Source organism: Melozone crissalis, unplaced genomic scaffold, assembly GCF_028551555.1.
Source record: "Melozone crissalis strain CALT ecotype California unplaced genomic scaffold, PUWL_Pcris_2 ptg000023l_1, whole genome shotgun sequence".
NCBI lineage: Eukaryota > Metazoa > Chordata > Aves > Passeriformes > Passerellidae > Melozone > Melozone crissalis.
The window spans coordinates 30,100,452-30,115,163 of record NW_026535801.1 but is presented as its reverse complement, the minus strand read 5'-3'; the positions used below and the strand labels follow the sequence as shown (position 1 = coordinate 30,115,163).

General features: G+C 48.8%; 1 protein-coding gene across 4 annotated transcripts in view; it reads left to right on the top strand.

Annotated features, from left to right (window-relative positions):
• Positions 1 to 7,906, top strand: part of LOC128938218 (rho guanine nucleotide exchange factor 17-like) — a 44,984-nt gene extending 37,078 nt beyond the window's left edge. For all 4 annotated transcript variants that reach the window (XM_054278355.1, XM_054278353.1, XM_054278354.1 and 1 more), the window contains exons 3-7: positions 2,155 to 2,329; positions 3,047 to 3,251; positions 3,685 to 4,307; positions 5,199 to 5,344; positions 6,165 to 7,906. In XM_054278355.1, the coding sequence (XP_054134330.1) occupies positions 2,155 to 2,329; positions 3,047 to 3,251; positions 3,685 to 4,307; positions 5,199 to 5,344; positions 6,165 to 6,960 (1,945 nt within the window). In that variant the 3' untranslated portion in view covers positions 6,961 to 7,906. The remainder of the gene's footprint in view (positions 1 to 2,154; positions 2,330 to 3,046; positions 3,252 to 3,684; positions 4,308 to 5,198; positions 5,345 to 6,164) is intronic.
• The last annotated feature ends 6,806 nt before the right edge of the window (positions 7,907 to 14,712 follow it).

Genomic DNA, 14,712 nt, shown 5'->3' with positions numbered 1-14,712 from the left:
AGTGGTGGCATCTGGTCTGTAGACCCTATCAGCAGAGAGCTGCTGTCAGCTTCACTTAGAGGAGCAGCAATACTCTGGAGTGCTTCCCATATTTAAGTGGATGATCTTGAAGCACTGTGAAAATGACAAATGAAAGCTCAGCATCTCTCATGACAGTATGTTCTGTACAGTGGGAGCTGGTGTGATCAAGAAGATGATATTCCAATTATGAGCTCTGCTACTAACCTTGGGTGCATCCCATTGCCTCTCTGTGCCCCAGCATGGTCCCTTTTCTGTGTTATTTAACCAGGAGCTGTTGGAGCACGAGCAGCTTTTGGAAAGGGTGGTTTTCAGCAGTGGCACATCCTCTTCAAGAGTTTTTTGCTTCTTAACTTGTGCCCACCCTCCCATGGGTTTGCCCAGCTGACCTGTTCATACTTTACACAACTCAGTGAAACACAGATGAAATTATGTCTGAGAATACTTGAGGGAGAGGTTTTAAACCCATATAATTTCAAGACTGATTGTAGATCATGGCCACACACACAGTTACACACACTTAAGGAGTGGTACCCCAAGCGTGGTTGGGGGCAGGAGGGAGAAAGGAGACAGGAGCCTCTCAAGCCAGACCAGTACCACGGGGGGCTGCAGCCTTGCTGTGAGCCTGTGCTGCTCTTACTGCTGCCTTGTAGGTGCCACAGACTGCTCTGTGCCAGCAGAGGTGTTGGTATTCCCTTTCTGCAGGCTGGGGAGTAGAGACCTGGAGAGGGACAGCAAAAAAGCAAATGCCAGGAGCCTGCTGTTGGCACTGCTGCCATCGTCACGTAGCCATAGCTAAACTCTTTTTAACTGGTTGTGTCAGCAGGGACCTGGAAACATAAATGGAGAAAGATGAAAAAGCATCAGCTGGAGAGATGCAAACCAACTTTTCTGGCCTGACAACAGAGCCAGTTTGTGTTTTGGGAGATTTGTTCCCTCTTCAGTCATTTTAGTATTGGCTGATGGTTTGTTATTGGAGCCAAGTGTCATTCACTGCAAGGAGAATGCCCATCTGTCTCATGTGTTTGCTTGTAGTTGACACTGTTGGAATTGCACATTAGCAGTGTGACCTACCAGCATAAGTTCACAAGTGAAGCCTTTAAGAAGAAGCAGATTTTTCTCATAGGAGATTATTGTTAAGCATAAAATACATGCAGAACCTGAAATATGTTCCAGACACTGGCTTCCTGTATATACAAGCATCCATATTCAGTCCTCACAACCTTCCTTTTTAAAGGAATCCAAGTCCATAAAAATTAAGTAAACCAAAAAAAAAAAAAAATTCTTCCCAACAGGCTTCATTATGCATGGAAATAAGCTGTCTTAGAAAACCTGTTAAAAAAATATATCACAAATAGTATCACAAACAACAGCCTGTCAACTGCTCTGTCAAATCAGTGACTTTGCACCAGACTGAGTCTGTCTGGAGAGCGATGCTGTCTACAGAGGGGGGACGTGGGGTTGGACAGGCTGCCTGTACCAGCCAGGCCTGGCCCTTGTTAGCCCTGGGCAGCTGTGAGTGAGGGCATCCCAGAGCTGCCAAGTGAGAGCCACAGACACTGCCAGGCTTTTCAGGTCTCAAGCTCTCCAAAAGGCCTGATCATGAGTTCACTGAAAACAGATAGTATCTTTCCAGTGACTTCAGTGGGCTTAGGATCATGTGAGATGAAAAACAGAGGGAATACTCTTTTAATCCTCTAATCCCTTCAAAGTATTATGGTTTATAGCAGGTGATTTTCTTCCAGATGAGCAATATGGTTTCTGTGTTGGCAGCATCTCCTTAAATAGCAGCAAATATGGATGTGGCCTACTTAGAAAGGAGTGTTTCTGGTCCCTGTGGAGCACCTCATGTTTTATGGACACAAAAATGCCCTGTGAACAGCCGAGACATGATAACCCAGGCTGATGTTGGCATGAGTGCAGTTATCCAGTCTGCAGTTCTTAACTGAGCAGTCTTAGAGCCCCTGAAACACAAGCACAGCTGTCTGTGCTGACCAGTCATGAACCCTGCCTGCACTTTTCCTGAACTGTTGCAGATCATTGTTTGAACCTGGGCTCTCTGCTCAGTCCCATCTGTGTCAGGAACAGCAGGAGAACTTCATCCGTGATATTCAATGGAGTCTTCTTCCCTTGCAGCTGCAATGCCGAGACTGCTGCCAAATCCCCCTCCAAGGGGCAGTGTGATCTGAGGGAAGCTGATCTCCCACCTCTGGAGGACAGCCAGCAGCCCACAGCGATGTCCATGGCAACAGAGACCTGGGAGGACAAGCCAAGCAATGAGACATCCAGTGACACTCCACCTGCAGGGAATGTAAGAGAGAGGAATTCCCCTCTCATGCATGTGTTCAGGACTTTTCCTTGTTAGAAGCTCTGAAGGACCCTTTCAGTGTAGGAACTGAGCTGGCTGGGAGATGGCAATCTGGACGACTCCCATGAGTGATTAAATGCTGTTAGAAGCATTAGAAGCTTTTTTATTACACTCAGTAAAACAGGAGTGAGTTTTTTGCCTCTGCCTGTGTCACTGCATTTCATGCAGGGAGTTCAGCAATAACCCCTTCATGGCTTCCAGTGTGTCTGGGGGTTCAGACAGATTCCATCCTAGTGCCCCCTTGGGCAAGCTGCTGGTGCAGATGGGGCACAGAGGCTGAACTTCCTGACTCTGCAGTGCTGAAACCTTCACAGAGCAGCTGTGAGCGAGCTCAGGTCCCTGAGCACACACCCATAGCCAGGGCTGTGCTGTTGACTTTTCCATGGTTATTTGACAGCCGTGATCCAACCGCCTCGGAGCTGCTGTACTCAGAGCTATACGACAGCAAAGGGAGAGGGGTCCTTACTTGTTACGGCTGAGCAAGACAGAGGGACTCAGGGGGACAGATTTCTTAATCATCAGGTAGCAGAGCTACATTTGCCATCCCATTACGGATGAGTTTCCTTTTCCCTCCTTTGGCAACTGGAGTCCAGTGTCTGCAACACGAGGTGCTGCTTTGAGCTCAGCCTTGCTCCAAAGCCTTTCCTGCCTTTCTTGCAGAGCCCCAGTCCTGCCTGTCGCCGATCCAGCTCCGACATTGTCCACGAGAGCACGGATGGTGCCAAGGCCCAGCGGGAGTGCCGGCTGCGGCCGCACTTCAGTGACCCGATGCCGACAGACTCGGTGAAGAGGAAGCAGCTGGAGCTGAAGATCGCGGCTGCAGCGCGGCAGCACGCGCAGAAGCGCCGGCAGGAGCGGGACTGTGGTACTCACACTGCACACTGGGGGCTTCGGGGCCAGAGGCTGCGCCCTGCTGTGCTGCTGTGAATGTGGAATAACTCTGTAAAAGAAGGGGAGGGAAGCATCCTGGTTGTACCCAGGTGTGCAGGAAATCAGGATCTGCTTTGCTATGTCCCTGGCTGGTAGATGGCAGGGGAAGAGGCATCCCAAATGAGTTCACAGGTATGGGCAGTGCAGAGTTGAGAAATCCCAGACTTCACCTGGGAGCTGTTTACTTCTGAGTCCCACCAGTCTCAGCAGCAAAACAGGGGAGGCAGCTCACAGCCCTGCTTCCCCAGAAGCAGCCTTTGCCCTCAGGGTTCCTGCCATTCATGGCTGTGCCAGCACGAGTTCCTCGAGTTCCTTGGGTGAGCTCTGTGCAGCTGGCAGTGCCTGTAACGATTTGTGTCTGTTCTCAGGTCCAGTGGTAGCAAAGGCCAACCTTGGCCATGGTGGCAGCTTTGATGAGACCCGACGCACCCCACGGGGCTCCCTCCGCTCCAGACGTCACTGGAGCAACGTCAGCAGCCTGAGCACGGACAGCGGGATTGTCGGCGTGAACGATGCCCGGGATGACCTGGATCCCACTGCGGCCACCCGGACCAAGTCAGCGGATGTGGAGAGGGCAGATAGTGGCATTGGCCAGATGCCAGCCAGGAAGTGGAGGAACAGGGCCTCTGAAACGCTGAGCTCCCTGCAGGCCTGGGAAGCCCACCGTCCCTGCACCGACTGTGGAGAAAGGGACCTCCCGGTGGAGACAGATGTCCAGAACTGCAACCAGAGGCGCGCTGACCTCTGCGAGAAGTGCCGCAAGCGCAGGACGGAGCGCAAGGAGTCCGTGCTGGAGTTTGTCAACACGGAGGCCAGCTATGGAGAGGACCTGCGCATCATCAAAGAGGAGTTCTACCTCCCCATGCAGGCAGCTGGCCTGCTCAGCCAGGAGCAGCTCCAAGGCATCTTCAGCAACATCCAGGAGCTCATTGACCTCAATGAGAACTTCCTGGAGATACTTCAAGAAGAGATTGATCAGGCCTTTGATCAGGTATGATGCTGCCTCTGCCCTCTAAAGGGGCTGGACTGGGCAGATTGGAATAGGTTTTGTATTAGGGGGGCAGCATAGCTGGTGCAGAGGAACAGGAGGTAGGACTCCTGGGTTATGGTCAGCTGTCAGTTATCTAGTTCCTTACTCTCTCGGCTATTCCTGCAGATTTCAGGAGCTCTGTGCCAGGTCGCAGGTGTTGGACTCACTGTGCTGTGGTAATGCCACTGACATCAGCAGTCTTGCTCATTTATCCCATTAACAAGTATTAATGGTCCATTATCAAAGTTAGTTTTAGGCCAGTTGGGCTCGATGCTGGTAAGAATGTGACAATGGGGGCACAGAGCTCAGTTTGCTCTGTCTCTCAGGCTGTGCTCTTGCATCCCTGAGCTGGCTGGCTTCATGCTGGCTTAGCTGTGTTTGCCTTGGCTTGCAGTTTGCTGCAGCTTGGCTCTAGACTGTCTGTGGGGCCAGGCAGTGCAGGCTGCTCCCTGCTCTACAGCTGTGTATGGCCGCTTCTGTGATGCACCCTGCCTTGCATAAGGAGCTTTCCTGCCCCACCAGCATGGGCACAATACACCCTCTTGACTAAGAAGCTCACTCTGGCCTTCAAGCCCTTGCTCCGATGAGCAGACTGAGACCACAGGAGGAGAGCAGACAGCTCTTTGCATGTGGAAAAGCAAGCAGTTAGACCAGCTTTCTTTCCCCTCCCCAGGCACTGACTCCCCCCAGACCTGCAGGAACTGCCTTTCCACTGGGAAGGGTGAGCCCAGCTCCACCTTTGGTCTGGCACTCAGCAGATCCTGCAGCAGTTCATGCTGATGGGACTGAAGGCAGGGCCTTGGCTCTGCCTCTCCTGAGCTAACTGAGCAGGGCCCTGTTGCGTGCTTGCAGGGGGACGATGACCTGATGACCGTGTGCATCGGAGAAATATTCCTGGAGTTTGTGAACATGCTGCCAGCCTTTCAGACGTACTGTCTTCAGCAGTCCTCCTCTGTGAATATGCTCAATGCTCTGGAGAAGGAGAAGGAGTTGCTCAGGTGAGAAGGGGGATGGGCATATTCATGCAGGCTTTGGGGACAGAAAGGCAGCAGGCTGAGGGTGAAGCCTTTGCCAGCCCATCTAGATCAAAGTTTGATGCTAGCGTTCTTCAGTTATCGCTGCTCCCTCTTAGGGTGAGGACAGTCATTTATTCTCAAAAAATATTCAATCCTGGGTATCTCCACTGATATCAACCAGTTGGTCCCCAGCTATACTCTGTGTTTTGTGCTAGCAGTATCCGCCCAGTGACCACTGCACTGAACTGTCACCAAATAATACTCAGCTGAGATCAGCTCTCAGTCCCTGTGCTGGAGCCCAGGTTGGATTTCCACTGCAGAAGGCCACTTTGTGGCACACATGACTGGAATTTGGTTCCCATTCCTATGGTCTATTGGGCAATGTCAGGCAAGTAATTTCTCTTTCCACAGCTCAGCCAAATTCTTGTTTAATATGTTTTGTAATCTAATGATGAAAGGCATTACAAGTTAATGCAATCTGATATAAACTGATGTATCTGCCTCATGTTTACGTCAGTAGGTACCAGAGAAAGATCACACCCTTGCTATTTTATTATTTAATAGAAGACTGTTAGAATGTTATGTGAAAGTGTCCCAGGCACCTCATCGGGATTCTGCAACTGAGTACAGCTGCAGAAATGGTTGTTAGTCTTTAATACAACAGAATTCAGAAGGCTGCTAAAAATGGGGGGGCTGCAGTGCCCAGCAGCTGTCAGCACCATGCTGTTCATTTGCATTTAGGATTGCAGCATCTGCTGGCAGAACAACCACCATTTCATCCTGTCTTCTTAAATCCCTGCAGAATATTCCTCAACGTCTCCCAGAATGACAACACAGCGCTGCGGCGGATGAACCTGAGGTCCTTCCTGATGGCCCCTTTGCAGAGGGTCACCAAGTACCCCCTGCTGCTCAGCAGAATCATCAAGGCCACCACTGAGTACCACCCGGACCACGGCAGCCTGCGGGAGGCCAAGAGCCGCATCGAGTCCCACCTGGAGCACATCAACATGAAAACCAAGCAGGAGGGGAACACGTGGACCCTCCGATCCTTTCGCCAGGACAGCAAGAAGAAGAGGGAAGTCATCAACATCGAGATGAGAGAAACCGCCCTCAAAACTGTCGGGTGGCTGCGGGAGGAAACGCGGTTTGTGATGGAGGGGTCTCTGCAGCTGGCCCAGCCCCCCGACGGCCAGTGGGTGAAGAAAGGCAGCAAGACCCTGAAGTTCCAGAACATGCAGGTCCTCCTCCTGGTGAACATGAAGCGTGTGTCCGAGTCCAGCCTAGAATCGGCTGAGCCAGGGCCTGTGAAGGATGCAGTGCTGGTTCTCATCAGGGACAAAAATAACGGGAAGTTCCATTTGCTCAGGGAGCCCTTGAGACTGAGTAATTGCATCGTCTCCACTGATCCCGACTGTGACGACACCTTCGAACTCATTGAGATCAGGCGGGAGGCGTTTGTGTTCCGGGACAGCGACCGGGCACGGACTCATCACTGGTTCAGGCAGATCCGGCGCTACTCCAGGGAGCTGGGCTCCTGGAAGAAGCGGCGGAACGCGCTGCCCAACATCATGATCAGCACTCCTCACACCAGGCCCTGAGTCCTGCAGGCTTGGCTTGGCAGTGCCGCATGCAAAGACCATCGAGAGCCCCAGTGGCCTGAACGTGCTCCATGGACAACACAGGGAGGAGCCTGGTCCCCAAAGACTCTGACTGGCACTGGAAGCAAACGCCACAGCCTGGTGCTGAGCTCCACCCTCTGGACTCACAATAGTTTGTGGCTCATGTACATACAGAGATGGGCTCCACTCGAGGAGATCACTGAAGGATAATAATTTAACTTGTTAATGTTGCACTGCAGGAGAATGATGTATGATGCTTGCCATTGCATGGATCGTGTTGAAAGCCAGTCTTGACAATGAGAGAGGTTTCCACTACTGACTTTATTTCATCAGCATTAGGTAAAGTCCAGGTATTCAGCAAAATTAGGTGCAGTATTATGCAACAGAGGATGAAAGCTGGAAAAAATTGTTTTCCACCACTACTCCTAAGGACTGTGTCTGTGTTTCATTATTCACCTCTGTATATTCAGTCAAAAAACTTGTTTAAAAAGAAAGGCCTTTCATCTTTAATCCAAATCAAGTAGGTATCAATTTGTTCAGATTCAGCTGCATGCACACAGCCAAAAAAAAAAAAAAGAGGAAAAAAAAAGAGCAAACACATAAACCCCACATATGTGTAGAACCTGTGGAAAAGCAGCACACTCCCAGTGAGAGTCTGTTATTTTACTGACTTAGGGACTGGAACATAATGCTGCATCTGATATATCTCAGAAGTATATGTAAATACAGCTCTGCTACTACTGATAGTGAATTTAAGAGTTTGCAATTATTTAAATTATGTAATCTAGTGTATTTCAAAATTTAATTGAAAGGAACAATTTACATTGTACTGTAGAGTAACATAAAATGTTTTAATAATTATGTTTCAATTACTTTAGGTGGATATTTTTAAATATTTCTATTACAGAGTATGTGTTTCACTTCATATGGGTGGCATTCAGATGAGCAATGTGCCTGCATCTGCTCTGTGGATCCCCTGAACAGAACTCAGGGCTACTCCAAATGAAACTGGGTGAATGGTACAAACCTGCTACTCAAATTCTCACTAGACAACAACAGATTGGCACAAACCCTTTTGCTCTGGAGCCAAAACTGAGGCCACAAATAACTGCCCCATAAGGTCCAGCCTCTCTCAGTTGCTCAGCAGGGAAATGGCTCGAAGCTGAACAATGGTAAAAAAGCAAACAGGGTTTAACCTTTTCAGCCTGACATTAACACTGACCGCTGCTTTGCAAAATGTCACGCTGTGACTTACACAGCAAAGGCCAGATTTCAGCCTGGAGGCTAAACTAAAGGAGCCTAGATTTTGGTCCATGGATCTGGGAGGACAGCCTGTAAATGCTCTTTTAGGCCCACAGGGTAAAGACAAAGCCAGTCAGTATTATTCACTATCAACAAAACATTTTTGTTACAGGCATTTATTTCACAGGAGGATTCACACAAGCACATTTATGTATTTCTCCAGAGATCAACCAGTATCAAAGATCACCACTGAAGGCAGACAGAAGACATCTTCACAAAGGTATCCCTGGTCTTGTAAAGTCACCACTGACCCAGCATCTGAGCAAGCCTCAGACTGTGCCCAGTGCTTTGTCCTCTGGCCACAGCTGCCAGGGCTTGTTGCACTGCTCTGGGCACTGCAGCAGACACCACTGGTGTGTGCCTACTGGCTGTATTTTCTCTCATTCTGCACCGTCCAGCACTTTAGTGCTTCGTCTTGTCCTTGAGGAAATGGGAATATTTGCATCATCTGGAGGGTACCCAAGACATGAGCAGGGCTGCACACAGCCAAGCTCTGTAGCGAGCAATAGCTGTCAAAGTGATTGTCAGGGCAGTAGCCTGGCTCCCTCAGTGAGCTGAAATTCCCTCCAGCTCTTTCTAATCACCAGACAATAAACTGTTTCCCCAAAATATGCACTGAGCAGCCAGTGAAGAGCACAAGGCATTGCTTTTAGTTTGCCGTTTGTTTTTCACAGAGACAGATGCCTGAGCAGAGCAGCTGCTGGAGGAAGATTTCTCTTATGCTGTTGTGACAGATCTCATTTATGAGCCTTCAAGCCCCATTCACCTCACATGCAAAAAGCAACAGCTTGTAGCACCTTTGTCTTCTCTCCCAAGACCACAATGGCACAGCCACTTTCTCTTCATTTCTCTGGGCACCTGTGACAAGAGAAGGCATAAGTACAGTAACAGCCCAGTTTATCCAAACAGTGAGTGGCTTTCACAGCCACAAAGCTTTGCTTGCTGGAAAGTTTTCAATTACTTTCCAGCACAGTGATTTTCTCCACCTCAATTCATGCTCGAAACCACTAGTGGACTGTTTGTGCAGTCATATCTTTAAATCAAGATACCTTCAGCCAGCCTGGCTGTTCAAAAAGGTTAGAGAACAATAAGTACATAAAGGGTCTGATATTTAGCATCAATCTTATGTTTGGCTGATTGTTCAATTTGTCAGATTCAAGGTTTTTCTAGGTATCACAGGAAGCACCTGCCTGCCAGGCTCCTGTAATCATGGCCTATTTCCTCTGAATCAAACTCTCCCCAGAAGAAGGTCCATGAATAATCACCGGGTATTGAGTTATGAGCAGGACGTGTACGTGGTGCTGTAGCCCTGTTCTAAAGAGCTGTGGCCAAGGAACAGTGAGCACAAGCCCTTTGATCTGGGACAGCTTTGGGAAGCAGCAGTGGGATTGCTGAACCTGTCAGACTGGACAGAGGTTGTGCTTCCAACACAGGCTACTTTTATGTACCTGGTGTGTGCAGCTGCTGACCTGCCTGTAAATGGCAGGTGTTGAAAGGGGACATGAGCAGGGAACAATCCCTGTGGCCCTGTGAGTGCCTGGGGTGTGGGGTGAGGCAGCACAGGAAGGGCAAGAGTGTCAGTACACTGACAAGGCAGTAGATTTCCATAATCCTCAGGCACCTTCTGAACTAGATGATCCCTCTCCTGGGAAGTTCCAGGTCTTTCAGTATCACATGTACACATCTTACTTGGCAGCCTTGGAGATTAGTTGTGCTGTATTTTTCCATTTCTGATTATCAAACTGACAAAATGCTATTATAACCCCGGGTACTTGGAACAGGGGTTGTCTGCAAGCCAAGAAAGCAATTATTTGTTCCAAGCTGGCCGTCCTCCTAGGTCTCTGTAATATTTTTATGCCTTTCATTGTCATGACTGACAATACTAAGATTACTTTTCAAGACTCCTGCCCACCAAACTTACACAAGAAGTACAAGCAGACCTTTCTGGAAGTACCCCTTGTCAGGGGGAAAAAGAAAAAGTTGGTTACTCCCTTGATTTACCAGAACTCATACATGACCTTTAGAAATCATTTTGTATAAGCCTTACTGGTCATTTACCAGGAAAACAACAAAAGCCAGTCTTTATTTTTGGAGTCCGTGCAGTTTTGAGTTCTGAAGGCAGACACAGAAGATGACAAAACACTGGACTGAGAGTCCTCTGTGAGCTCAGGTCCCAAGGAAAGAAAGAAAAGCTCCTTTATGAGTCACGAGGCTGGGTGGGAAAGCCTGAAGAAGACATGTGGAGATGAAGAGCAAATACTTCAGAGACCAGACACCTCTGCTTTAGTGAATAGAGATCCTCTCCTTTAGGTGTCCTCACACTTTCCTGGTTGTCATTAAAGGAAGTGCAGAGGGGGAAGGGGTGCTCAGTGTGGGTCTCACTGTTTGATCAAGAACACATCTGAGAGGGATGTGAGATACATCTGAGACCAGCTTTGGTCTGGCAGCAAGCAGTTGTCATTGGATACTGAGATTGACCTCAGCATACACCAAATCCTGAAAAAAAGCTCTGAGATCATCTCGGATCTCCTGACTTGCTGCATGTGAATTTATAATGCAACAGAAGTCCCAGAAATATTTTTTTTTCTCCCAACAGGAGATTTTGGTGAATCTTGCACTGTCTTGCTTGTCCCTGACATGTTCAAAGGGATAAAAGTTTAAATCTTCTAGCACCATGTCAGAGATCTTCAGGGCTCATGGATGAGGCAGCTGTAGTAACTCCCATTTTGTGATGTCTCCTCTTATGTGGGTGCTGGGGAATTGGGTAAGATTTAGCTGGAACTAGGCTGACATTCTCTGACTTGAAACTGGAAAACCTGGAACTGAAAGCAAGAGAGGAAACTCCTCCCAGAGATCAGATAAATATTCAAAGCTCTCACTGTCATAGAGTGACCTGTCACTACAGTGGAGTATGAAGGAGCAAAATGTCTTACTGATCAGGCAGATGAAGGAACTGCTGTATTTCTCACATGCTGCTGCAGAGGAGTAATCTGACCAGACATAGGTACAAGCAAAGAAGAAAAAAGGAAGTTTTGACAGTAACACTGTACAGTCTAAATACTCCAGGCAAGCCCTAAGGGCAGTCATTAGAAAAGAATACACCTCCCCTGGGAAGTTGAAGGTGGTCCCCTGAGGGAAACCTTTCTACAACATGAGGGAAAGGTTGAGTGATAGGAACAGAGTTCCTGTTCTTCAGCAGAGATGGAACACTTTGGGGCAATCAGAACACAGGCAGAGCATCCTCCAGCACTGGTCTCTGCCCAGGTTGACTGGGAGCAGTTACACAGCTGGATAGAGTTGATGGCATTAGAAGATGATTGGAAGAGAAGATGGCATTAGGCTCTAGATCCATTAGCAAGGATTAACATGATAATAATTTCCAGCTCAAATCCTGCCCCAGTATGATCTCCACCAGTGCAGCCTTTGCATCCCTCAGATCTTCTCAGCTGCAACTGAGAAGACCCAGCCTGCTCACAGCCCTCTCAGGGAAGGTCCTCTGCATGGAATCAGGCAAAGCATTTGTTTGCAGTGGAGGCCCAGGTGGCTTGAACCCTTCCCTCCTAGGACAGGAACTTCCCTTGCAGTGCCAGAGCCACATCCCTGGGAGGACTTCCAGGGGAGCAGAGCACCTTGCAGAGCTCAAGGTCCTACATTTTCCCCAGGTTAGGTGTTTGTACACCCACAGTGTGAATGTGCAGGTGAACAAGCACTCAGACAAGGAGTGTATTCCTCCTTTCAAGAAAGGGCTGGTTTTCAAACAGCCATGTTCTCCTTGGGCAGGGCAAGCCTCCAGTGCTGACCAACCAATGCAAACCAGAAGTGCCAGTTTGAAGTGACAATAAACAGGCAGTGAAACCTGCAAGGACATATCCATCTTACCTAATTCATGCCTGACCCACAACACACAGACAGGAGATACAAAACAGATAGGAGTCTTCCTTTTGAAATCCAAACACTCAATTCACAGCACTCCATGAATTCAGCAGAGAGGAGACTCTGAACAACCCCTAGACTCTTTTGTAGAGCTGTACCCTACATCCAGTGCAGATCTCCTTAGTAGAGCTGCATCCTGTGACAGTACTTGAACAAGAGAAGATGGACTGCAGATGACAGGTCAGGATCCACACACAAACCCCCAGCATCATCCATGCTCACTTTCTGCTCCCCTTAATTGCCTTGGTGTGTAATGAGCTTGCTGGCTGAAAAACCTGGGTGAAGCTCTGCAGCTCATTCACTTTGCAGTGAAATGAAGGCAAATTATTAGTTCAGAGAGAAAATCCTTAGCAATCCTCTCAAAACGAGAAGCAGTTAAGAAAAATCTAACAATTTACCACACAGTGTTACAGCTCAGAGAATACTGAAAGCTGGCACTGCAGGGAGAGGAAGAAGCCTCCTTCCAGCACACTGGCACAGCATGGAGGGGAACTGTGTGATGCACCAGGTCAGGAGCAAACACTGCTGAAAAATAAAGATTGCTTCAGCTAAATCAGTTCCTTGATCCAGCTCACTGCACAGACACCTGGTTTGCTGGCACCAGGAAGGGGCAGCCTGGAGGTGATAAGGTGACCTCTGACAAGCACCAGTTTAAAGTGGTGGCTGGGCTGGCTGCACTTAATCAATTCCAGCAGGCAGAGCCCAGTTCAAGAGCCAGCCCCAAGGTCTATTGTGCATCCTGCTCACCCCTGCTTCCCAAACTGTTTCAGGTCAGCACTTTCATTGATCTGCTGGGCTTCAACAGGCAGGGCTATAAATAAAGAGTCATTAATCAACTATTTAAGTACCCTTTTTACTGAAATAAAGCAATCCCACAGAAATGACATCAAGATGTGAAAAATCCAAACAAACAAGTTAGCGAATACAAAGACGATCCAAGAGAGCACTCCCAGGGACACACTCGAGGCTGAAGTGGCTCGGTGAACAGCCGTGCTGGGTGTTGAGTCAGCCTCTCCAGTGCTCCTGCACTGACTCACTCCCCTCCCAGCTGCCAGCACACTCTGCACCGTCCATTCAGCACCAACAGGAGTCACTGGTTCAGTGTTCAAGTGCATCTGATTCACCATGAGCCATCAAGCTTCTGCAGTCCGTGGCCATTCTCTGCTCCCCCTTCCCTACTCAAGTCCTTCTGGGTTTTCCCTTCTTCCCTCTACTCCCAGCTCTGGGACAGGAACACAACTTGCCATTTAGGATCAGAGAAATGTGCAGATTCCTTTTAAGGTCACAAGGTCCTACAGGCTACTGCAGTGCAGAGGAAGCTACAAAAGCATCCCCATCTTCCCCTGCTGCTGCCTAGGGAGTCGTTTTCTTCTCCCTTCTTCAGACCCATGCTGGGAATGAGCTGTGCAGCCTGGCTCTTGCAAACAGTGCTTTTCCAGAGGGTGATGCCAGGCTCTCCCCAAGACTTAAAAACGGGAAAAAAGGAGATGTTTGCTAAACACCCTCCAAGAAGACATCACTGAGTGTTTCTTTCTTGGGCACTTGCTCTTCACAGAGCCTTAGACAGAAGGACCTTGCACCTCTGTAAGCCCCAAGTAATTACCTTGCTCTTCCAGTTGTCCCTCCCATGGCACCTGTATGTGTGGCACAGCACTGCTGCATCTCCAGCAGCTCTCAGAACCCAGCAGCAAGAGCTGGCAGATGTGGGATCTAGTGAACAGCTGTGTCAGGCACACAGCATCCCCTGTCAGGAAGCAGACCTGCTGCACGACCAGAGGCAACTGGAGCACCTGGGATGCAAGTCAGTGCAAAGCCTTAACCAGCAGCTGCCCTGCCACATGGCCTCACATTCCAGTCCCACAAGCCAGGAGTCCTCTAAGCTAAGGCACACCAAACTGATGCTCAGGTAACCCTCCTCTAGCCTCCTGCTCCCACAAATTTCCTGTGTGACCTTGAAGTGCACAGCTGTGTCTGCACAGCCTTAGGGTGTTGGTTCACCCCCCATCTCTGGTTTGGGCAGTAAAACTGGCTTAAGCTCCTTCCTTCCTCTCACTGCCACAGCATTAAGTCAGGAAATGAGCAAACACTGGCACAGGGCAAGAACAAATACTGTGAAAGCTGTTACATTGCCACAGGGCTCAGGAAGTTACACCCTCATTTTCTTCAGCTGTGAAAGGGGAATAGTGCCATCTCCCCGTGTTAAAGTGACATAAGATACAAAGGATGAGGACAAACATGAAAGATTATGAGATGCACTTAAAATAGTCTTGCCACTTCTTGGCTCAGTAAGGACAAGCTGCATAGCTCTCTTGTTTTACTTGGTGAAATTGCCCGAAGTTAAAAAAAATAAATTAAAAAAAGCTATGAAATCTGTTTGCAGCTTGACCTTGCACTTGGCAGCGTTTAGAAGTGTGCCACTGAACAACTACACCAAGGGGAGGAACTCCATTATTGCCCAAGGACAGCTGAAGGATGAACTGAAATGCTGGTATTCCA